The sequence below is a fragment of the Rhincodon typus genome, chromosome 7 (assembly GCF_021869965.1).
Source record: "Rhincodon typus isolate 14 chromosome 7, sRhiTyp1.1, whole genome shotgun sequence".
Lineage (NCBI taxonomy): Eukaryota > Metazoa > Chordata > Chondrichthyes > Orectolobiformes > Rhincodontidae > Rhincodon > Rhincodon typus.
In genome coordinates, this window is record NC_063338.1 from 26,759,944 (window position 1) to 26,784,087 (window position 24,144).

General features: G+C 40.9%; 1 protein-coding gene across 1 annotated transcript in view; it reads right to left on the minus strand.

Moving 5' to 3' along the window:
- Positions 1-24,144, minus strand: part of LOC109937334 (spermatogenesis-associated serine-rich protein 2) — a 163,448-nt gene extending 139,304 nt beyond the window's left edge. The window contains exons 1-2 of the mRNA XM_048598724.1: positions 24,112-24,144; positions 3,206-3,270 (exon numbers count right to left, since the gene is read on the minus strand). Of these exons, the coding sequence (XP_048454681.1) occupies positions 3,206-3,270; positions 24,112-24,144 (98 nt within the window). The remainder of the gene's footprint in view (positions 1-3,205; positions 3,271-24,111) is intronic.

Sequence of the window (24,144 nt, forward strand, 5' to 3'; positions counted from 1 at the left end):
TTGCAGGACTGAAACCAATAATTTCTCACTTTTGTAAAATCTTATCTATCTTACATTAAAGCATCTAACTGCCACTATCCTGATATATCTCTCACTTAGCTTCCCTTACAACCTACTGCTCCTTTCATGCTGAAGGCCTATGAGCCTTCCAATTTTGAAAGCATGCCCCACATCCTTAACAGAGAATCTTCATTCTGCTTAAGGGAGTATATCCTGTCAAATTCCTAATGCATGACAGGTTTCCATGGGGAGTAGGTTTTGCATCCAAAAACAGTCACCACACAAAATCCAGCCCTTCATTTTTGTCTCATTAGCTTTTTTTTAAAAAAAGGTTTATATCTTTCTACATGTTATCATTATCATTTTTGTCTTTTCTTTCTTTCAGTAAACCTATTAAAGAAACAATTTTTTTCCCCCTAACCTCTGCCAATGCTGCTGCAAAAGTGAACCCATTTTCTGTCCCTCTCTTTTGGAAAATATTGAGCTTCTACTTGGTCCCTTTTCAAATATTTGGTGCTTACCATGTGACAAGGTGAGAGAGTGGGAAAACATGCGGCAGATGCAGCACAATGTGGCCAGTTGTGAAGTTAGATGCTTTGGTGTAAAAAATACAGAAAAGAGCCACATTATTTAAATGGTGGTAAATTGAAAAGTGTGGATATACAAAGGGACCTGGATCTTCTTGTACACCACTCAAAGTAGGTAGGCACAGCAAGTAATTAGGAAGGCAAATGGTATGTTGGTCTTCATTGTAAGACGATTTAAATTCAGAAGTAGGGATGTCTTACTGCAGTTATACAGGGCCTTGGTGAGAACGCACTTGATGTATTGTATCTGATTTTGATCTCTCTACCTAAGAGAGCATTTACTTGCCATAGAGTGCAGCAGATGTTCACTAGGCTGACACTGGGGATGGTTGGCTGTTCTATGTGGAGAGATTGGGTTGACTGGGCATGTATTCACTAGAGTTTAGAAGGTTGAAAGGGGATCTGATTGAAATGTATAACATTCTAATAGGGCTGGACAGACTAGATTGAGGGAGGACGATTTCCCCGATTGGGGAACACAAAAGCAGAGGACACAATCTTTGGTTATGGAGTACACTATTTAGGACTGAGATGAGAAAGGATTTCTTCACTAAAAAGGGTAGTGAAACCTGTGGAGTTCCCTATCACAGAAGGCCATAGAGACCAAGTCACTGAATATATAATCAAGAAAGAGATATATAAATTTTAGATATTAAAAGCATCAAGGAGGTATGGGGAGAAAGCGGGAGAATGTCACTGAGATAAAGGACCAACCCCAATACTACTGAATGACAGAGCAGGCTCAAAGGGCTGAATGGCCTACACCTGTTTCTAGTTTCTATGCTTTAGGATCTGTCTGGCCTGTTGGATGTTCATGTTAGAACCAAAGTTTCAAAGAAAAAACTAGTGAATTCTCTCTGATGTCCCTCAAAAATCCCTTGAAAATAGTTTCTGATCAGTTGCTGTTTCTGGGAGCTTGCTTTGCTGTTGTTGCTATGCTTTATACATAAAGAACAGTGACTACAATTCAAAAGTGATACGTTAGTTTCTAAGCACTTTGGGTGCCCTGATATTGTGATAAGCATGTTATAAATGCAAGTCTTTCTTTTTTCTCCGTTCTGTATGGCACAGGAGAATACCACCAAGAAGCAATGCACTCATATTTCACCTCTCAGGCCGTGGATCCTTGTGTTCCAGAGGCTATGCACATGTGGCTCATTTCTAATCACATCCTGACCACATTAGTGGTTATCATCTTGGCTCCATCACCATGATTAGAGTGCAAACAATATAACTTTTCCCAATGTTAGAATCAGTGCCAAGAGAAACAAATCACGGGTGCTTAGAATTGTCTGACATTGTCTTTGAAGCAGAGTTAGAAAAGCTGCAATACTGGCTCATGAACTTGCATATTCCTGTTATAAATGTAATCCATGTTTAAAATGTTAAAGCCAAACTAAACATCCATGTCATCTGAATCTATAAAAGCAAGTTTATGAATTAAGGATGCATAATATAATGGAACATCTGGAAGTATCCCAACAGTTTTAATCTTTATGCAGCATCTGAAATTAGTTTGAAGCTATTAACAGAAGTGTTCACTGTCTTCCCTCAGCTCTGCCTTCATCTTTTCCTGACTAACATGACTTCTATTGTGATGTATAATGACATTTTGCAATCTCAATCAGCAATTGATCATTTCCATCAAGTCTTCTACTTCATGAACTGTACTATTACAAATGATAAAGAGTTTTACTCTAAATATATTTCAGCAATGTTAGGCAAAATATTTGAAACTGATCATAAAACCTGTATTAAAAGAAAAACCAAATGAAACTTGAATTTGTTTAAATTGAACTTGAAGACCAGGATGTTTCATAGTTATATTTATTCTACCCTTGCATCAAACTCCATTAAGAGTCACAAGAATAGCTCTTCTCAGCCTGGACAGTCTACATAGTGTCAGCTGTGTAAACAAACCAAAATCACTACATAGTACAAAAGGCAGTTCTGGAAAATATTTGAAAGTACACAAAGTGAGCATTTTTTAATAACAGATCAGACATCAATTCTTATGTAAATAGAAAGTCCAGGTTCGAATTACTGCTCGACAAGTGGTTAGAGGTCTTTAGCCCAATCGCAGTTAGTATTTCCATTAATTTCGTACAAAGTACATTGAAAAGGTTGTATTACTGTGCCGTAATTTCAGTGCAGCATTCGAAACCAGTGGCAACGTAGTATAATGACTGGATTTAGTTCTCTACTTGAAGCAGCAGCAAGGAGATTAATCGGAATTCACTGACCGTTTATGCCAATTCATGCTGTAAAATAGCTAGCTGTCTGCAGTATTCTCCCTTCCACGGCTAACCCTGCACAAACCCTTGCTTAAAGCAACCTCTGCTTCCAGACTTCCAGCCAGTCTGCATTTGGGGTTTGCCCATCAGCTCCGCAGGAAATTATTCCCTAGACAACAGCTCTAAGTCAAAGGGTGCGCACAGGAATCAGAAACATGTAAAAAGGAAGATGCTTCAGCTAACAAGAGGCACTTAGGAGAAAACACACAGATTTAAATCAATTCCTCTCCACAGTGCATGGAAATTCAGGGTAGGTTAGTTGAAAGTACATTTACAAATGAAAAAGACTGTGTAAGTCTGTGCTAACAGTTGCGCTTACTTTACCTCAAAGGGAAGGCCTTTTGGTATGCTTGTTGTAGTAGATAATAAAGATCACCTGGATTGGCTGGCTGGAGTCACAGCCTAAAATATCCAACGGCTGTAGTGAATGAAGCCCTCAATTCAACCGGTAAAATAGTTAAAGACAGGCACTAGCTCTGCCCTCTTGAAAAGAATTTCCCTACGTTTATCAGTGCGTGTGCAAACAGAACACACAGCTGCCAAATGCAGCCCTTCCCCAGGCTCTGCCAATATTCTCCTTCCTGTCTCGCTCAATCTTTCCATTCACTGCAGCACAAAAAAAGGGAATTTAAAAAAAAACGCACAGCAACTGAAGTGTAAGAAGCAGGATTGCAATTTTTGTTTAAATAGGCTTAGCATTTTCAATGGCCTGTCCTGGCCCAATTTGCATTGTAAAATAACAGAACATTGTGCGTTTTATACAGAATTTTGATCTGCGGTATTGAGGTCAATATATTGAAATATATCTTCGTCACCTTCAGGAGTTGTGATACTGAAATCTCTCAGTTATGCTAGAACGACCCCCAACACTGGGGTCTGTTGGGGTCACATGAGCAACAAATTAACACAAGACAAGCATCACGTTGTGAACAACTCTAATCTGCCTCATACACTCAGAAACTTTGATATGCACACACCCTTAGAGTATCCAGACTTCTTGTAAAGGGACCTGTCTACCAATTAATTTTGTTTCAAATGCTCTTCCCTTAGAGTCCATGTTGCTGTCCCAGTATCTCAGTGGCGGGCCTGACAAATGTGCAGACCAGGACAGACTTCAATAGTCCTAAATAAGGAATTGCCCCAATGTATGGTGTATTTGCTACTGCCTCTGCTCCCTGAGTCATTATTGCCTCTTTAGTAATAAATGCTTGCCCCTTAGGTGGTAAAGAGGAATCTTCAAGAAACAATGAGGACCCAAAGACACTGAGATTTCCTACAAGGTCGATCTCATCTTGGTGGGAGAGTCAAGGAATCATCCAGGAATGTGTGTGCCAAGGCTCTGCGTGTCTATTTTGAGTTCCCCAATGCAGTAATCTGCATCTTTATTTTCTTTGATGCTGCCGAGTGAGTAATACATTCAGTAATATTTGAGATAGCTGTGTGGCCTCAACAATGTGGGGATAGAGAGTGGGGCAGGATCACAGGCACTTAGGAGATACAACAGGAAGAGTACTGAATGGCTGGAAAGTCGGGCATCAATTAACAGCAGAACATGAAATCTGCGGCTGGGTGAGGGATTAGGGTCCAGACAGCAAGCCTGGAGGAGATTGATTGAAGGGCGAGGGGAACCATTGCATGGGTGCTGGAAGAAATAGGGGTGGGGTGAAGCAGAATGTGAGTATCAGCAATCAGGACAGACCATCAATGTGGAGTCAGGAGGAATATTCTTGCTTCTCCTGGTTTCACATTTCAGGTAATTTATTTACTTTCTCTGTTTCAGCAATTATAAAGGCTGCTTTCCCAGATTTCACATGAGAAATTACTGGTTAAACTGCATATGGATGAGAAAAATCTCAGGCATTAGTTTGAACAAGAGTAAGAAAGTTCTTTTAGCATTCAATCTACATGGTGGAACAAATTATCTGGTCCTTAACACATTGTTGCTTATAGGAGCTTGCTGAGTGCAAATTGGCTGTCATCTTTTCTCCATTACAACAGTGAGTACATTCAAAAAATACTTCCCTGTTTGTACTGTGCTTTGCAATGTCTTCAAGTTTTGAATGGTGCTTTGTAAAACAAGTCTGTTTCCTCTTTTTTGAAGTTCAATGGCCTCTTTTGACACAGGGTGACGAATATAGCACTGGTTGTATTGCAGTTGGGCAAGGGGAAAGTTCTGAAGGAAGGAGGGAAAGGCAAGAGAACTTGCTGTGAAGGGAGTAGGAGTGGGGCACCTGACCTGGGAGGTCAGTTCCTGGGCATCTAAACCTGACGATCTGGTAGTGGCACCACACAATGTTTAATGATCTCCCACAGGTGGTAAAGGTCAGTCAACAGACTTCCTACATGAAAGCTTTTACTTATCACACCATCAATCTAACATTGTTCAATGCACCAGGCCCCATCACTCACCCAACAGCCCTCCCTGACACTTGGAACCCATGCATATCATCCAACTGCTCTTCCATCTCAATAAAAACCAAAAGAACTTCGGATGCCGTAAATCAGGAACAAAAACAAAGTTGCTGGAAAAGCTCAGCAGGTCTGGCAGCATCTGTGGAGGAGAAAACAGAGTTAACGTTTCGGGTCTGGTGACCCTTCCTCAGAAGTTTCCCCTTCTATTTTCAGTGAGGGGTCTTTATTTGAGCTTTTTTAACATTTTCACCGGAACTTGAAGGCTTTCAGAAATGATGATAGTATCCCAATTCCAACATTGCTGTGTTAAACTTATTGTTATAATCTTAGGAAGTGGAAAAGCGACAATGATTTTAGGCTTTCATTACTTAACCATCAAAAACTAAAACACCTTAATTTTTACATGATTACCACATTTCTGGGTTCTGGGCTGGATTTCCCAAGCAGTTCTCGTGATCTCCTGCCATTTTTAATTTCTGTAGCTTTTGACTTGGACTTCGTCTCATTTCTAATGGATGTTCCACAAATTTGTTTTAATCATGGCAATTATTTTTCTATTGTTTATGATGCTAAAGTTTCAAAATGATTAAATATTTTGGAGCGTATTTACTTTTTGAATAAAGCTGTAACTGGACTCTTGAACTCCACAGAAATAAATATTATTTGGGCCTGGAGTTTCCTCTGAATTACCATCTTTTTTGAGGGCCGGTTTTAGGGCAACAGGCAGAGTACAGTGTGTACTTTAACATGATCACCCCAAATCTACGACAAAGAAATCTCCCTTACTGTTCCTTCTAGAAAATCTGCCAGTTCCCTTTAGACTTGACAAATGCTCAAGGTATTGCATTAAAGTAGCACTAAGGATGTAAACTAAATTGAGTAGACATGATTAATCTCTGCACCCCATTCTGCTCCATCTTTACCCCAAACGCCCTCAATGACACCACCTTTATAACAGGTTGTAGCAAAGTAATCCTGAGTTGGATACCACAGTGTCGAGGCCACTTTGTGAGCTGCTCTTAGAGTTTGGTATTTCTTTACTAATTTTAGTACTTTGTTGGTCTATAAGACCGTAAGATGTAAGAGCAGAAGTAGGCTATTCAGCTCGTCAGGTCTGCTCCACCATTCAATGAGAACATGGCTAATCAGGTAATCTTCAACTCTACTTTCCTGCCTTTTCCTGTTTATCTCACCCTTCAATTTACTTACAGACCGAGCCTTGGTAGGCTCTCCGGTAAAGGATTCTACACATTCACTATCCTCTGAGAGAAGAAATTCCTCCTCATCTATGTCTTAAATGTGTGACCCTTTATTCTGAGATTATACCCTCTGGTTATAGACAGAGGACCACAAAGAGAAACAACCTCCCTGCAACCACCCTGTCAAGCCACATTAAAATCTTGTCTCTTTCAATAAAGTCACCTCTCATTCTTCTAAACTCCAATGAGTACTGGTCCAATCTACTCAACCTCCCTTCATAAGACAGTCCCTGCATATGTGGTATCAGCCTAGCAGCATCCATTGTCAGTATATCTTTCCTCAGATAGGGGATAGCTGTAGCCTGACCAATGCCTTGTGCAGTTTTAGCTCCACCCTGCTTTGAGCTCCGTTCAAATTATTGTTTGTTTTTCACCAATATAAATACGGAAAAGACCAAGCTGGGTAGTTTTATTAGGAAAGCAAATGATGATCACAGTGGCCTATTCCCCTCGGGGAGTTGGGTTCCTTGGCCTGGTACCCTGTCAATCTAGATGCTCAGGGTCCAAAGTAGCCAATCAGGAGCCTAGATCATCCCAGTTGGCTGGCTGTGTGGTCAATGATGGCTGTTGTTCCAAATCATTCCCCAGTGAGAGACGTCAGGTTCCACAGACCTTCCTTTCTTTCTTGTGCTGGGATTCGGGACTGTTCTGTTAGACATTGCTGGAGGTCACAGGGTTGCAAGGTGAGGTAAACAAAACAGACTAGTGCCTCACCTCAAGCCTAGAATAGACTTGGTGGGCCAAAGGGCTTGTTCCTGTGCTGTCCTGTTCTGTGTGCTAGAAATCCCTTCCTGACCTCAACATTGCGTGCCTAACCCAACCCTGGCCAGTTCCAACCCAACATCCTGACCTCCTCCATTCCCCCCTCTCCTTCAATGCTGTCCCATGATGAGTTCTTCACCTTTTCCATCTCCCAACAGCCACCCACCTCTAGATCCTACTTCTCAACTTGACACCTCCTTCCCATCCTGACACCCTCCCTTTTTATGGTGTCTCATTGCTAACGCTTCCTTCCCCGTCCCACCCCAGGCCTCACTTCTCAAACTGTCCTCTCAGTTGTCAGTTTGACACTTTCAGATGCCACTTCTCCCTTCCTGTCCTTTTGATGGTATCTCACACAGGTAATTAATGGCAACTTCTCCTCCACTCCAAACCAGCCCAAGCCTTGCACCCCAATCCAATATTTTCCCCTTCAATGGCATGGTGAGTGAGAGTGAGAGGGAGTGTGCGAGTGAGTGAGATACAGTAAATGAAACAGAGTGAGAGATAGAGAGAATGAGAGACAGAGAGTGAATGAGTGAGTGAGCAAGTGTTCAGATTGAAATGCAATCTTGTATAAACATCCCTCCTTGACTAATGATACCATGCGAGCTCTACCATGGGACACACACCTTTTAGGTAGACATCATATACGTCAATAAAGACCACATGTTGAGGACAGCGCTTCATTGTACAGAGCATGAGCCTCGGCTTCTGGATTCCTAGTGACGTTACCACAATGCCAACATCATTTTGACTTGCCAAAGATTCCCAGAAACAGTTAGAAGTTCTCCCAGTAGGATCCTTGCATTTCTCCAGTGGTCCCACCAGAGTTCAGGTCAATGACCAGTGGGAAACCAAACAAGGACAATACATCAGATGCATGCTGGAGGAAAAGAACAATTATCACATTTCTCCAAAAATGTTCATCTTAGCTAAGGCTGCTGGCATAATAACTGGATGCATGGACTACTGTATTATTTATCTGCAACTATAATTTTAGAATAGATTTTATAAATAATGGTGCCAATTTTAAATTTTCCAGATATGTTACGATTCTATTTGAAAGTTTCATCTAAGAATAAACTGATGAAAAATTGCAGTCTCAGTCCATTAGCAGTTAAAAACAATGAATTTCATGGACCTTATTACAATCAAATATCACATCTGTGAAACATTATGCGATGGAACCAGCGAGATTAACAAATGTCCCAGAAAGCTTCAGAATATAACTGTGCTTCAGTAGCTCTGAACACTGTCCAAACTGAGATGTAAAAGAAATGCTTGAACCATAAATTATCCTGGAAGTTGTTTTTAGCTTTTAGTTTGATTTCTATGACTTTTCCTAACGTGACCTGATTTCTGTTCACAATAGAGTTCGACATTCTACAGAATGCATCAAATCTCCTGCTACAACTTCCATGGCCTTCAGTTACAGTGGCATCCAGAATATTTGAAGCCCTGAGAAATTCCCAGTCAATTCTTGTCTCCAGCCCGGGCAGCTGTTCTGCTGCAGGTATGACATTCATTCACCTTTCTATTGAGTCAAGCAAAAGGGGAGTGACATTTTAACGAAGAGGGAAGGTTTTACTGAATGAACAGGGAGAGTGAAATTATAATTTAGTGTCTATAAACCTCAGCTGTCTGGCATCTCCTCCTACTGCTTTAATCTCCTGAACAGCCGCATCGGTGATTGAGTCAGTAACGGAAAACTACAAAAATGTTCTACGAGGGTGAGTAAGTGAACACATGGAAAAGTACAAAATAATTAGGGTGAATCAATGAGGTTTTATAAAGGTGGGTCATGTCCTAGAAACCTAAGATTTGACAGAGCCACAGCAGAGAGTGGTGGAGGAGAAGCAATGGAGGTTAAAAATGTGGATTTTTAAGTGCTGTTTGATAAGTTTCTTTGATAAGAGTATCCCAGATTAAAACTAGTCTGGCACCAGTGATCGACATTGGGCAGAAATCAAGGTGTGAATCCATAGCTTACGCCCTATGCCTCAGCATAATCTGAATACTGAGACTATTTTGTCCCTTAGAAAATGTCCAGAAACCCCCGAGTAACATAAAGGGAATGGAAATCTGCAACAACATAACTGCACCTTTCAATCTGACACTTTGCATCCAGGAGCAATGTTTCTTGATGAAAAGGTCCGGAACATCGTTGTCAAGATAAAACGTGTGCAATAATACATCTATGTCTGGTGGTACTGTTCCTTTAATGTGCGAGCAAAAATTAAGAACCAACAGGAAGCATGTATAAATAGGTGCTCAGTCAAGACCACATAAGCAACATGCATAAATCTTATCAATTTGCAAAACAATGTTAAGCCCTGGGTGAAACATTGATCGTACTTCAAAAGCCTATTACTGTAGACAACAGAAGTCAATTTCCTTGCAGTGATGTGTGGTTAAGGGACATATTTACGTGAGGGAGTCAAGTTATTTGCATGTCCTTTGGAGCAGTGATTGATGTAAATACTGTGAAAAATGGATTCATTTGTTAAAGTGCATCAAATGAGAAGGTAGCCTTTAAAATCCAGCTCTGGGGCAGTGAATCAATTGGACAGGTTTGCATACAACTGACGGGTAACTTCACTGCAAGTCTACTCACTCTATTCCTGATACTTTGCAAGAATGTCTGCGGCAAGACTCATTCGCATGGGCAACCTAACAAGGTGGTAGGGCAGTGCAGAGCCTCATGGTACTCCTCGAGGAACTTGAGATCGAGAAGCACACAACTCTGTGTGACTGTGGTAATGGCACAGTCCCAATATGCCACTCATGCCACCTGGAAGGGGATGGCATTGACACTATGACAAACCTCTCAGCTCCAGACAGCAGCCCATCAAGGAATCCCAGCACAGACTCCCGGCCTCGAGGTCAAGCCCAACCTGGACTCCCTGCTTTAGAACCTTAGGGCTGTAATGCTGAACTTTTACTTTTATTTGTTTGGCAGCATCTGTGAAGGAGAAAACAGAGTTAACATTTCGGGTCCGGTGACCCTTCCTCAGAACTGATGGTGGCTGGGAAAACGTCAGTTTATATGCAGAAAATAGAGAGGTGGGTGGGGTTACACCCCGAACTACCACTGCTCACAAAAAAGACCCTGAACTACCTGTTGCCTGCCACTTTAACGCACCACCCTGCTCCCTGGCCAACATCTCTGTCTCTGGCTTGCTGCAGTGTTCCAGTGAAGCCCAACGCAAGCTGGAGGAATGACGCCTCATTTTCTGCTTGGGGACCCTACAGCCCTCCGGACTCAATATTGAATTCAATAATTATCGGGCCTAAACTCTCCCATGTCCCAGCTACCCCCCACCCCACACACCAGGCCTTGTTACCACATAGCCTGCCATTACACACCCCCTGTTGTTAGTCACTAACAGTCCCCATTAACAACTATTCACCCTCCGAACCTGATCGTCAGCAACTCCCTTGTCTGTCCAACTGTCTTTCTCTCTCTTTGGGCCCTATCGTATCATTTACTCCCTACCCCACCCACCTCCCTATTTTCTGCATATAAGCTGACGTTTTCCCAGCCACCATCAGTTCTGAGGAAGGGTCACCAGACCCAAAACGTTAACCCTGTTTTCTCCTTCACAGATGCTGCCAGACCTGCTGAGCTTTTCCAGCAACTTTGTTTTTGTTCCTGATTTACATCATCTGCAGTTCTTTTGGTTTTTTTTTATTTTTATTTCTTTATTTTTCTAATTTTACACTTAAGATTTTGTATCTAGGTTTCTTTGTACCTAAGATAATGCTGGAAATGGTAAGTTTGTACACTTTTCACTATACTCATGTATCTCTGTACTTGAGTACATGCGACAATAAACCTAGTTCTAAGTCCTGTATAAATGTTAAACCACCTTGCCAGGAAAACTCACAGAATTGGCACATTCTCTTTTCTTCTATGGCCATTCTAGGTCTCTGTAACACGTTTTATCGAGAGTAGGCCTCTAAAAGAAGCAACCTAATAATGACTGCAACATCAGAAGTGCTAACTTGTTGTGTTGCATTATGAGTAATGTTGCTGTGTGAGAGGAAAGGGGGACTATAAATGCAGACTCTTTGTCCTCTTAATAATTTTGCCTGAACAAGGATAGGGTCATATTGGAAAAGTAATAGATAGTGGAAGAAAAATGATGAGGATAAAAGAGGAAAACAAAGATCTGGAATAATGAAGTATGAGGTTCTGGTGGAAATTCCACTCAGATATTGCAAATAGGACCAAAGTGAGTGAGGCTATTGTTGCCAGTAGCTTTATGAACATTGACAGAACATCATGAAGATTTTAGTCCAACGTTATTTTCCAAAACAATCTGTGACATCGCGTGACTCAATACCAAAGAAAATTACATATATTTATCACCTTTGACACTTCAATGTGTAATGTTCCCGAGCTCAATTTGAATTCGACATTTGTTACCTAAACTAAAAATAAAACTTGAGCATTCATCTCTGAATTCTGAATTGTCAGCAGGAATGTTGAGTTGTCAAACAGGATCAGAAATGAGACCTAGCCCAGTGAATGAATATAATCTACAGATTTATCAGACTCCATGGAGCAATCGTATATGAACCTGAATGACACTTACTATTGCGACATTTGTATCACAGTTAGATGAGAAATCTAGTGAGGCCTGTTCTCAACTTTGGGAACAACATTCTGCATCCTTTATGCATTTGCCCACTGGCATCCTCAATCTAGGCTGCCAGAGTCTGGTACTGTAGCCTCATCTGCTGGTCCTCCTTTGCACCACCCAGTTCACCAGGACCTCTGGGTCCCTTTCGGAGAACCGCAATGCATCCTTCCCTTTATCCCACATCCTCGCACTGTCATCAAGCAGCACAGCTTCAGAATTCCAGTATTCATCCAGGATGCAAGCGGCCTTTTAAATATGTCCAGGCATCAGGAATGCTGATCTTTTGGTGGATATCTACTGAGCGGCCAATTGTTCCGGAGATAGCCTGTGATAAGATGGGAATGCAGTTGAGTGTGAGGGTTGCCAAGGGGCACAGCTGGTAGTTTATAAGGTGAATTTTGTAAGATATGGAAAGAAATCCCATTAAGACTTTATAGAATCTCTACAATGGCGATAGAGGCCATTTGGCCCATTGAATCTGCACCCACCCTCTAAAGACCAACTCACCCAGATCCTATCCCCACATTTACCAAAGTTAATTCACCTAGCCTGCACATCCCTAAACACTACAGGGCAATTTAGCATGGCCAATTCACCCAACTTGGACATCTTTGGACTGTGGGAGGAAACTGGAGTACCCGGAGGAAACCCACAGAGACACAGGGAGAACGTGCAAACTCCACACAGACAGTCGCCCGAGGATGGAATCGAACCTGGGTCCCTGGCGCTTTGAGGCTGCAGTGTTAAACATTGTGACACAGTGCCACTCCACTTTCAACTTGCAGTGAAAAATGCTCCAAAAGCTTGATACAACTTGCACTTCCCTAAAAAAAAACTCACAAGGTTCAGCCCAATACTATGCAGAACTTACTGTACTGGGAATTCTGATTTTCTTTGCTTCAAGAGGTAACGGTAAATATAATCTTTGTTTGGGGTCAAATTTACTAGCTGGTTGGGCACTTCGAATGTCCTACCCTTTGGCTGCTGAAATTCCTTCAGAGAGAAAGTAAATTTCCAATGGTCTGAAAGGTTATTGGGGGAGCCATAAATTTTAGAAACCGGTAAATAATGAGGTGCTGTATTGTATGAAATCTTCCTAGTGAAGTATTCATGTAATGTCCAGCCATTCCATGAATAGTTTATAAATCACGCTTGTCCTCTGTTCTGTGTTCTCAGGAGATGGTTGACGTTGGCGAGGCTGTATTTTATATACATCCTACTTGCCAACATTTTGAGAACATTTTTGAGACTGTTCCCTAAACTCCCTACAGTCTGATAGTTCTCTCAGTCACTGTGTTATGAGACTCCAGGACATTGAGCCAGAAAAAATGAAGGAGTAGTGTTGTTCAAGACAGAATGGTTACAGAGGACAAAGGGAAATTAACGAGCTGCTACAGTGTGACTTTAAGATGGTAAAATGACTGCAGCCACAGTAGTCCACTGCACAGATGTTGAATCCAGTGAAAGAGGGTGCTTATCAAGTGAACTGCTATGTTTTCGATGGTGTTAAGTTTACAGAGTATTGTTGAACCTGCACACATCCAGATTTTGGGAGACAGTGGGTCAGTTACTCGCCTCAGAATTCCTCTGAACTGGTCTTCTGGCTACAACATTTATATCACTAGTCCAGTTCAGTTTCTGATCAACTGTAACCCCCAAGGTGTTGATAAGGGGTGATTCAGCCATGGTGATGCCATTGGACCTTAAGAGGTGGTGGTTAGATTTTCTTTTTGTTGGAGATGTCATTTCATGGCAGTTGTGAGATGTGAAAGTTATTTGTTACTCCTCAGCCGAAGTTAAAACATTCTCCAGATCCTACGGCCTATGGACTCAGACGGCTTTAGTTTCTGAGGAATTGCAAATGGTGCTGAGCATTTCTGCAATTGTTGATGAATATCCCCACGCTGATATTGTGACAAAGCAAAAGTCACTGAAGATGGTTGGAATAGAACACTCTCCTGAGGAGCTCCCACAATCATCCAGGGGCTGAAATAATTAATCTCCCAACAGTCACAGCTACTTCCTTTGTGCCAGGTGGGACTCCAACCTCCCAACTTTTCCCCTTGATTTCCATTGACTCATTTGCTGGACTCTTTGATGCCACACTCTCAAATGCAATTGTAATGTCAAGAGCAGTCACTCTCACCTGCCCTCTAGTGTTCAACTCTTTCATCAGTGTTTGGGCTAAGGCTATAGTGGAATAAGGAGCTGTTTATACTTGGAAAACCCCAACCTGAACGTTGGAGACCAGTTTATTGCTGAGTAAGTGCTACCTGACAGTACAGTCAATGACTCTTTCTATCTCTTTACTGATGATAGAGAGTAGTCTAATGGACAGCAATTAGTTGATTCATCCTGTATTTTTATTTTGTGGACCAGACATGCCTGGGCATTTTTCTGCATTACTGGTGGATGTCTGTGTCTGTACTAGAGCAGCTTAGCTAGAGGTGTGGCAAATCTTGGAGCAACAGTCTTCAGTAGTACTGCTGTAATTTTGTCAGGGCTCAGAGCCCTTTCACTATCCAATGCATTCAGCTGTTTCTTCACATTATATGGAGTGAACCAAATTGGTTGAAGTCTGGTATCAGTCATGCAAGAGGAGGCAGAGATTGATCGTCCACTCAGCTCTTCAGGCTGAAGAATTTTGAGTGCCAAACCTCCAGAAAGGTGAAGTTCTGAGGAAATGATTCCAGGGGATTGGGAGGGATTTCTCATTCAGTTTTTGATTCTTGTGAAAGATCGGGTATTATTCAAGGATGTAAAATGAGAAAGGGGAATCCACATTTGGAAATCTTTGACACGATTAAGGAGGATTAAATCTGTTCTCAAACTAGGCAATTGGTTTCCATGGTTCAGAGTCAGGAACGGGTTTCATGAAAAGAAGAAACCTCAAACGGAATTAGAGATGTGTTTGCAACTGCCAAAAGATGTAGACCCTATGAGAAACTAGCCCTGTCTCTTCAGTGTGAACAATCTCAACTCAATGTTTGTGAGTGCAGCCAGGAATTCAGCCTCTGGTTGGCCAGTACTTCAGTTCTGCGTGATGATTTTCTTTCCCTCGTTAATAAAATTTTGAAAGATAACATATGCAATTCCCAAATGGGCAACATCATTGTCCATTGCTGTGCACTACAGTGTTTCCAGGGGACCCCACATTATTTATACTGTTGCTAAGCGCTGTCCTATTTTTGGATTGCTTTGTTTTCCCTTCAGAACAAAAAGCAATGAAGTTTGTTGGCCCCGCTAGAGAAATGTTTAAAAATGTTATTAAAAAAAGATAAACTGTTTCAGGTGAAAGTTCTTTATTGAAAGTCCTGTTCATGCAACGTTCCACGACCATAAGCAATCATTAAAATGCCCATTCCTGTATCTTAAACTTGTTTTTTTATTAACTGGCTATGTTCAAAAGATCAGAATGATACTTTGGCTTTTAGTTTGATAGCTCACTTCACCTCTAACTTTGTTACCGTGCCTTCTTCACTCTATTATTTACTCCAAATGCCCTCAATTCTCTGACAATGGATGCCTGCATGGACCTCCTCCCACCTTTTCCAGGCTAAATGATTATAAAAGAACATAAACTTTCTTTATTCTTTGATCTGTGATCATTATAAATCTTTTGAACATTACATTTCCTACACTATTTAAAAATCTCTGAAATAGTCTGAAAATATATATAGTTATTAGCCAAAATACAACAAAAGAATAATTTTGAACAACATGTTTATTCCAATTTATTCTCTTGTAGTGCAAAAAAGTCTCCAGGAAATGACTTTACAATGTAATGGAACTGCAATAATCGACAGCTACACATACAATGATTTATTCATGAGTATTTATTATCTTCAAGAGAAAATAACATAAAATCCACTAAAAACAAAAATTACTGCAGCAAAGTAAAACAGAGAACTGTGGATGCTGGAAATCTGAAACAAAGGCAGAAATTGTTGGAGAAACTCAGCATCTGCGGAGAAAGAAACAGAGTTAACATTTTGAGTACAGTTACTCTTCTTCAGACTGGACTTGGAACATTAACTCTGTTTCTTTCTCCATAGATACTGCCAGACCCACAGAATACTACTGCAGCATTGTTTTCTAGCTTCCACACTCTGAATAAAAGAAACAATGACTTTGATTTAATCTAGTGAAAATACCAAAATGCAGATTAGAGTTTTTCTGACATGATAAGCATTCATACTGATTATTTTGACTTTACAAATAAAAATATGGTAGTTCTTTATTTGGTGGAGGTACAAATACAATGTGAAAAGCTTTATTTTTTTCTGACCATAAACTGGCTTCATCATACGTTCCAGTTATGTATCTGGAAACGACCATATTTATAAACATGTTTTTAATCCTAATTTTCACTGATACTATTTTTCTATTTTCCCTTCAAAGTAGCTTCGACCTCTAACTCCTTTTCAGTAAATGCTGGAAAGTTGCAACATCAGTTTGGGTATAATGCCTACTGACACATAATGATAGCATGCAACACTAAAGCAATTCTCAAATCACATCTGATGTTATAATTGACCAAGCTTAATCATCACATTTAAAACCCATCTGATTCACTAATGTCCTTTAGGGAAGGAAATCTGCCATCCTTACCTGGCCTGGCCTACAAGTGACTCCAGACCCACAGCAATGTGGTTGACTCTCAACCGCCTTCTGGGCAATTAGAGATGGGCAATAAATGCTGGCCTGGCCAAGACACCTTCATCCCATAAATGAAAAAAAAGATCATGCTGTAGCCACGATGCCTGACATCATCCTACTCCATTCTGTTCTGATCTCCAGATTCCTATTAGGTCTAGAATTTAGGAACACACTCATGAATTATTTTCAGGATTATTTTCCTGAATGACGTGTTTCCTGAAGCACAAATCTTTCCTTCCAACTCAGACACAGTAATTCATAAAGATTTTGCAGTAGCGTCTCTTTTCCACTTTGATGATTTCAGGTGGAATGTCCTGGGGCTTTACTACTGGTGACGTAGTCAATAGTTTGCTTGAGCTATGCTATGACAGTTCACTGTCCAGTTCTCCCATGACAGGGATGTCTGTAATGCTGCTGAGAACTCCTTGAGAATACATTTTTAGGAAATGCTTCACACATCTTCCATCTGCTTGCCAGGTGCAGTGATGATCACCCATGTCTTACCTTGAAGGGAGCTGATCTGCTTCTGATCTGCTGCTTTCTTAACTCCTTCAGACATTTCTGTATCGTCTTGGATTCAGCACACACTTTCGAATTGTTTCATTAAGTCCACATTGTCACTCCCTATCACTTCTGCTAAAAAGTGTCACTATTGGCTCCTCTGTATGAAATTCACTTATACGTCCATTCCTCTGGCCCATCAATTTCCTGGTGCGACGGGTCCTCTGGAGGCCCCATGGCTACTGACTTCCCCTGTGGCCTTTTTCCAGGCTTGCTTTGTCTGGAGAGGGGAGTCTTCTCTTCCAATCCTGGAATGTCAAAATCTCCTACTCTGCAGTGCCAACTTGGAAAAGGAAGAGTATGGAGTCATCGTCAAATCAGCTTTTCACCTCCACCAAATTGCACTTGGCAGCTGATGATACGGGAATGGGTCATTCAGAAATGCTGGAGGAGGGGATCTAAGTGCTCTGGAGTAACAATTGTTACTTCCATCTTATCTAGGTTGCCACATATTTTGCATCCAATGCCAACTTGGATCTTCCATCTCTCGCTCACCTCTTTCTATGTCTTTCGTCAGAGCCATGAGGCAGTTGATTGCCAAAAGCTCACCCGATGTTACCTTCGGCACTGCCTGTGCCTCTTTCAAACCAGCGCTCCTTTCAGCAAACCCTGCCACCACAGGCTGTCCCACCTTAGAACATCAGCTAACCGGGAGCTATTGCTAAGTCTCAGTGTCAACATAGAGCTGGGCAATAGAGGGTGAGCTCTTCATTTTTACATCCCGACCCAACCACAATCCATAAAATCCAGCCGTATGTTTCTACTTAAAACTCTCAGATTCCACACACTTTTATTTTTAACAGCTTTAACAAAATTGTTCTTTCATTTGCTTATCTGAACCCTCCGGTCTTCTGGGTGTCATGTATAACATCACCTTAATCTAACTTACAAAATGTATAGGCTCACATTTCTCTGCGTTAAATTCCATCAAACACCCACCTATCCAGCATACTATTAAGCTGCCTATATCCTCCTAAGATGGTGTGCAGCGAATATGTAGAATATTTACTATTCATCTGCATCGCTCTGACCTAACCTGGGAATTCCATCGGAACCAGACAAACTATTCCTTCAGGTCTGTAAAAGCCAGTCAGTAAAACTAAACTTACATTAAATAAATCAAATTGTCAAGTCTGCTGCCTTGATAAAAATGAAAGGGTATGTTTTGTGGATAGTTGACTCTGTGTCTATTCTCTCCCATGCAATGAATTGCTCTGGAATTACTTGTGAAATATCTTGATGGATTTCTTTGACTCACAGGAATGTCTCTGACTACCAATGACTCAGCATGTACCATGCCTGTGAAAAGCCAGAAGTATTTGAATAGGCTTTTCTTGTCTGCTGTAAAGAGGTACAGGAAACAAACTGTTCAAATATAATGTTGCAAGTCTGTACATAAGAAAAGTACACATGGCAGATCCAATACAGGTCTCAGTCTGTTACCCTGACCAAGAGTATGCAAAGCACTAAAACAGTCAATAGCAGAAGGGTCAGCAGGATGTAGTGTTGACGTGGATTGCTGGAATGGGGCTGTGTTGTATGGAATTGACCATTTTTGTGTTTTACAGGTTCCTAAAAATAATTTGATTCTTAGATCATCATCTGCTGTATTTTGCTTGGTGTTTGATAAGACAGATTTGCATATATTGAAAAGTAAGTAACAATGACAACAAGTTAACATTTCAGGACTTTTGTTCCTGTTTTTCCAGTTTTACTTTGGACCTGACGTAATGATGACAGACAGAAATATAAGGGGAAAATTGCAAACAGGAGTGAAACTGCAGCAATTTACAAGCGCATCACAGACTTATTTTGAAAAAAAGATATAGTTTCTTCCTCCTTTTTAAAATTACAAGTTTTAAGAAAAGAGTAGGGGATTTAGGAAGAAACAGTATTTGTTGCCTATCACTAACTGTCCTAAGAAGGTGGCGCTTAAACTGTTGCCATGTGGTGAAGTTCTCCCACATTGCTGTTTAGGAAGGAGTTCAAGAATATTGACCTACAGACAATACAGATGTGGTGAGATATGTTCTTATCGGAATTGTGTGTCTTGGAGGGCTTCTAAGAGATGGATTATGTTCCCATACATCTCCTGGGGCGGCACGGTGGCTCAGTTGTTAGCATTGCTGCCTCACAGTGCCAGGGACCTGGGTTCAATTACAGCCTCAGGTGACTGTCTGTGTGGAGTTTGTACGTTCTCTCCGTGTCTGTGTGGGTTTCCTCCGGGTGCTTTGGTTTCCTCCCACAGTCCAAAGATGTGCAGGCTAGGTGGATTGACCATGTTAAATGACCCATAGTGTACAGGCTAAATGAGTTAACCATGGGAAATGCAGGGTTACAGGAACTGGATGGGTGGATTTGGTTGGAATGCTGTTCAGAGTGTTGATATGGGCTGAATGGCCTGCTTCCACACTGTAAGGATTCTATGATCCTGCCCTTAGGATGGTGATCTGCCAAGGATTGGCAGGTGTTATTGTTGTCTTTATAATTTTCTGGTACAGTAATCTTCCTTTCTCTAAGTAATGGCACATGCATTTGCTACAATTTTACACAAGCCACACAGTCCCTGGTACCTCAATCATTCTTCATATTTGTACATCAAGATTATTGCCAGGCTGTTCAACGATGGAAATATCACAGCCAAACCTGATATGTTCCTCACTGGATATCTGTGTTTGATACACTTCCCAAGGGAGACAGGATTTAAGAATCTAGGGTGCTTTTCTCCACCCTATCCGGTTCAGTACTAAGACTATTTAAATACCTAACATTAGTTTAGAATTGATTCAGAGTGAAATCTGTGACTTTCTTATTCCTGTCATGGTGTCACATTAAACAATGGGCAGCTTTACAACTAAACTGCAAAATGCTTTGTCTGTTTTGTTAAAACAGCAGGTTTTGTGCCAACACCTAAAAGAATATTGACAATTGTTGTTAAGCATTAAACAAATGCCACGAATGCATGATAAAGACTTTAAGAACAAACATACCTAGTGATGCAAAAGCAGGAGTATTTAAACATGACAATAAAACAAAGTAAAACATGCTTCACTGGGAATCAATTAGTTAAAGAAACTTTAAATTCCTTCCTTATTCAACAAACTGAGGACATTATAGTGGTGGTTAAGGTATTGCATTATGGTTGAGTCCCACTTGAAGGAAGTTTCATTTTGCCTCTGCACGGTGTCAATATCAACATTGTCAGCTTTGATTTGAAACATAAGAAAGTGGTTTCCTGGCAGTGACCACAAAGGAATAGATGTCGGGGCTGGTCATAGTGTGAGACCATCCTTTCCTGGTGTTAAAAGAGTCACATTCCAGATGTCTGGCAGTGCTTTCCTCCTGTCCCGGATGTATCAGATGCCTCATTGTATTGATCCGCAAAGCATTATGTTAATGTTAACAGGAAGGACTGTGTATGTGAAGCAATTACATTGAAACCATTTAGGAGTTTTCTCCAAGCACATTTCCCTGACACTTTAAACATTTTATTTGATGTGATGAATACTACATGAAGATAAATGTATTTTCACTATTCATTCATGGAATAAGGGCTAGGCCAGCATATATTGCCTATCCATAATTGCCCAGTGGGCAGTTCAGAATCAACCACATTGCTGTGGGTCTGGAGTCACATGTTGACCAGACCAGGTAAAGACAGCAGTTTCCTTCCCTAAAGGACATTAGTGAACCAAATGAGTTTTTCTGACAATCAGCAATGGATTCATGGTCAACATTAGGCTCTTACTTCCGGATTTCCAGGTTGTTGCCGTACCTAATTTAAAGTACTAAGAAAATTCACAGAAGTCCTACCAGGTGTCTGATGAAATGTTGGCTAGGCTGATGCCAGCTGTGCTGAAGGTGGTGCTGGGTTGTAATGGCATTGTTGACAGTGATGGTATTGTTAGTGACAGTGTTGATTGTGTTGACAGTGATGTTGCTGGTGGCGGTAGTGGTGGCATTGTTAATGGTGATGCCAGTGGTTTTATTGCACCGGTCTTCTGCTGTTTCTGGGATTTTCCCACCAGTTTAGTAAGAGGCAGATTCTTGAACCACTCTTGCGAGACAAATGAGAAGAATAGACCTAGTCCACAGCAGTAATTCCCAACTTACGAGCTCAGTCAGGAGTTAAAGTCCATCATCCTTCAGTAGTTATGTTGGACATTGCTATCAGTGGCATCTCAGCTGACCATCCAAGCCAGGTTTTGCCTTCACCTGACGTCCATTCAAAGCTGTTTTTAAGTAGGAGGTCAGTGACTGGCAATGAGGAAGAAAATTTCACTTCCTCTGAGGCTCTGAGTCCAATTGTAACATTTCGATTTCTGCTCTGCCTGAGATCATTTAACTCAGGACAGACTGGCAATTTGACCCGAGATCAGCCTAGTAAATATGGTTTACTTGCAGACTGCCTTTACCATGGGTAAAATGTCATTCTGGGTTAATCAAATTGTTAAGCTCATTAACATTGTTTGTTGTCAACACAACCATATTTTTCTGGAAAAAAAACTCTGAAAGCATTCAGCAAAACAAAAAGAGGTGGTACAGTCTCCTTTGCTTTGGCCTAATGCAGATTTAATTTTTGAATGTTACAGTTAATATATCTAAAATCTCAGCCATATATTAAACTTAGTTGATTACGTAATGCTTTGTAGCAAAGTATTAGTTACAAACTTGGGAAAATTAGAACATAGATAAAGAGATCTCTGCAGTTATTTTATTGTGTTCACTGGTTAATCTTTAGTCTGGATTTAATTATACAATTGCTCCTTTTTTGTGTAACTAAGATATAGAAATTACTATCAATAAGATAGAAAAAAATGTTGAAAATTAAGGACAGATTTTTCACAGTCTTTCTCTTGTTCCACTGCTGTAACATCCTTAGAAGTTTGCTGGCCACCTTGTTCAAACTTTGCAGAAATTACCCCAAAGGAAGAGCCATTCCTATTGGGGCACCATTTAGTGATAAGTGAATGGTCATTATACCCAATAAACCATTTCTTTTTTATTGATCAGTCTCTTCACGGCCTTGGCATGGTGGTGCACCAGGTAACCTGTGGGTTGCAAAATGGTTCTTGGAGAATTTAATCCTTCTGCCTTACCCCCTATTTTCATAGTAGCTGTCAGCCTGGTAAACTGGAATTCTCTACCCATACAATGAACCAGCCAATAGGATACCAACAGTAATTCCTCCGAATCAGTTGTATGCTGCCATCAAGAAGAAAAGAATAGCTAATCTTTCATAATTTTTATAAAATTCACTCGTGAGATGTGGGCATCACTGGCTAGGCCAGTATTTATTGCCCATCCCTATTTGTCCTAAAAAAGGTGAGTTGCCACAGCAAACAGTGCTTGGGCTCCAACAGTTCACAATACGTATCAATGATTTGACAGGAGCCACTTCTTCCAATTTAGCAGATGACCTAAGGATTGGTGAAAATGTGAGCTGTAAGAATGATGCTAAGAGGCTTTGTATGGATTTGGACAGACTGAATGAGTGGCCAAGGTCATTGCAGATGGAAAACAATGTGAACAAGTGTGAGGTTTTTCACCTTAGTAGGTGGAATGAAGGTGCAGAGTATTTCCTAAATGATGCAAAAGTGTTGATGTCTAAAGGGACATTGGTGTCCTTGCTCATAATCTCAAACTAGCATATAGGTACAGCAGGCAATTTGGATGGCAAATAGTATGTTTAAGCACAGAAGCAAAGATGTCTTGCTTGGACTGTATAAGATCATGCATGCTAAACCTGTTGGAGTTTTTTGAGGATGTCACTTCTAGACTTGATAAGGGAGAACTAGCAGTTGTAGTGTACTTAGATTTTCAGGAGGCTTTTGATAAGGTTCTAGATAGAAGTTAGTAAGTAAAATTAGAACACACGAGGTTTGGGATAATATATGCGTATGGATTGAGATTTGTTTAACAGACAGAAAACAGAGAGTAGGAATAAAGAATTGTTCTCACAATGGCAGCCTGTTTACCATTGGGGTACCACAAGCATCAGTGCTAGGTCCACAGCTTTTCTCAATTTATATAAATGATTTGAATCCAGTGGTCACCAATGCTGCTACCTTTAACTTAGATATCCAACAGAGTTATCAAGTTCTAACTTGGCCACTCACATATGTCACAATCTGGATAACAAAGTGTGGAGCTGAAGGAACACAGCAGGCCAGCAGCATCAGAGGAACAGGAAAGCTGACATTTCGGATCGGGATCCTTCTTCAGAAAAATGTCACCGTCCTGGGGTCTTTTTCCTACCCCCAATTGGAGAAACGAAAAGTAGAGAGAGGTAAAACTCGAAAATGATGAAAGATAATGTCAGAGCGAAGAAGAGAAAGAAACAGAGTGAAATGGGGAAAGAGAAAGAAGTGAGGGAGTTGAAAGTGACATAGTCATATTGTTGAGTTCCCTTTTAAGAGATTCCTACGCACTTGATACAAACGCAATACGCCAACTTCTGTGAATAGCCACCGTTTATTTAAGCAAGTACAAGCTTTGGAGGATCACTTAACAATCTTCGCAGGGCTTGGAGAGCCGTGACAAGCGATGCTCTCTGTAAGGGAACCGTCCTCCCTTTATATGGGTTTTTACAGCACAGTCAGACATGCATACAAGATACAAGTTTTTTCTCCCCCATAATCATGTAACTTAATCATCTAACAGTAAAACAAAGGTTAGCTGCCCAAAAACAATGTGTAAGACGAGGTAGTTCCTTATCCTTTTAGCATTTACAGAGAGCAGAGTATAATTATATTACCCCATTTTGTCTGCGAGACAGGGGCGCCCACGAAGCACCTAATTTCTTATATGTCAGCAGAACAGGTATTAACCCTTTAACATTTCAATATGATTGCACGAGGTACACAATGGTTCAATGAGGTTAATAATTGTTCCATTCAACTCAAAGATGAATTAATCAGGTGTAACTCACCTGATAGATCTTATTCTCTGAAAGATCTGGCAT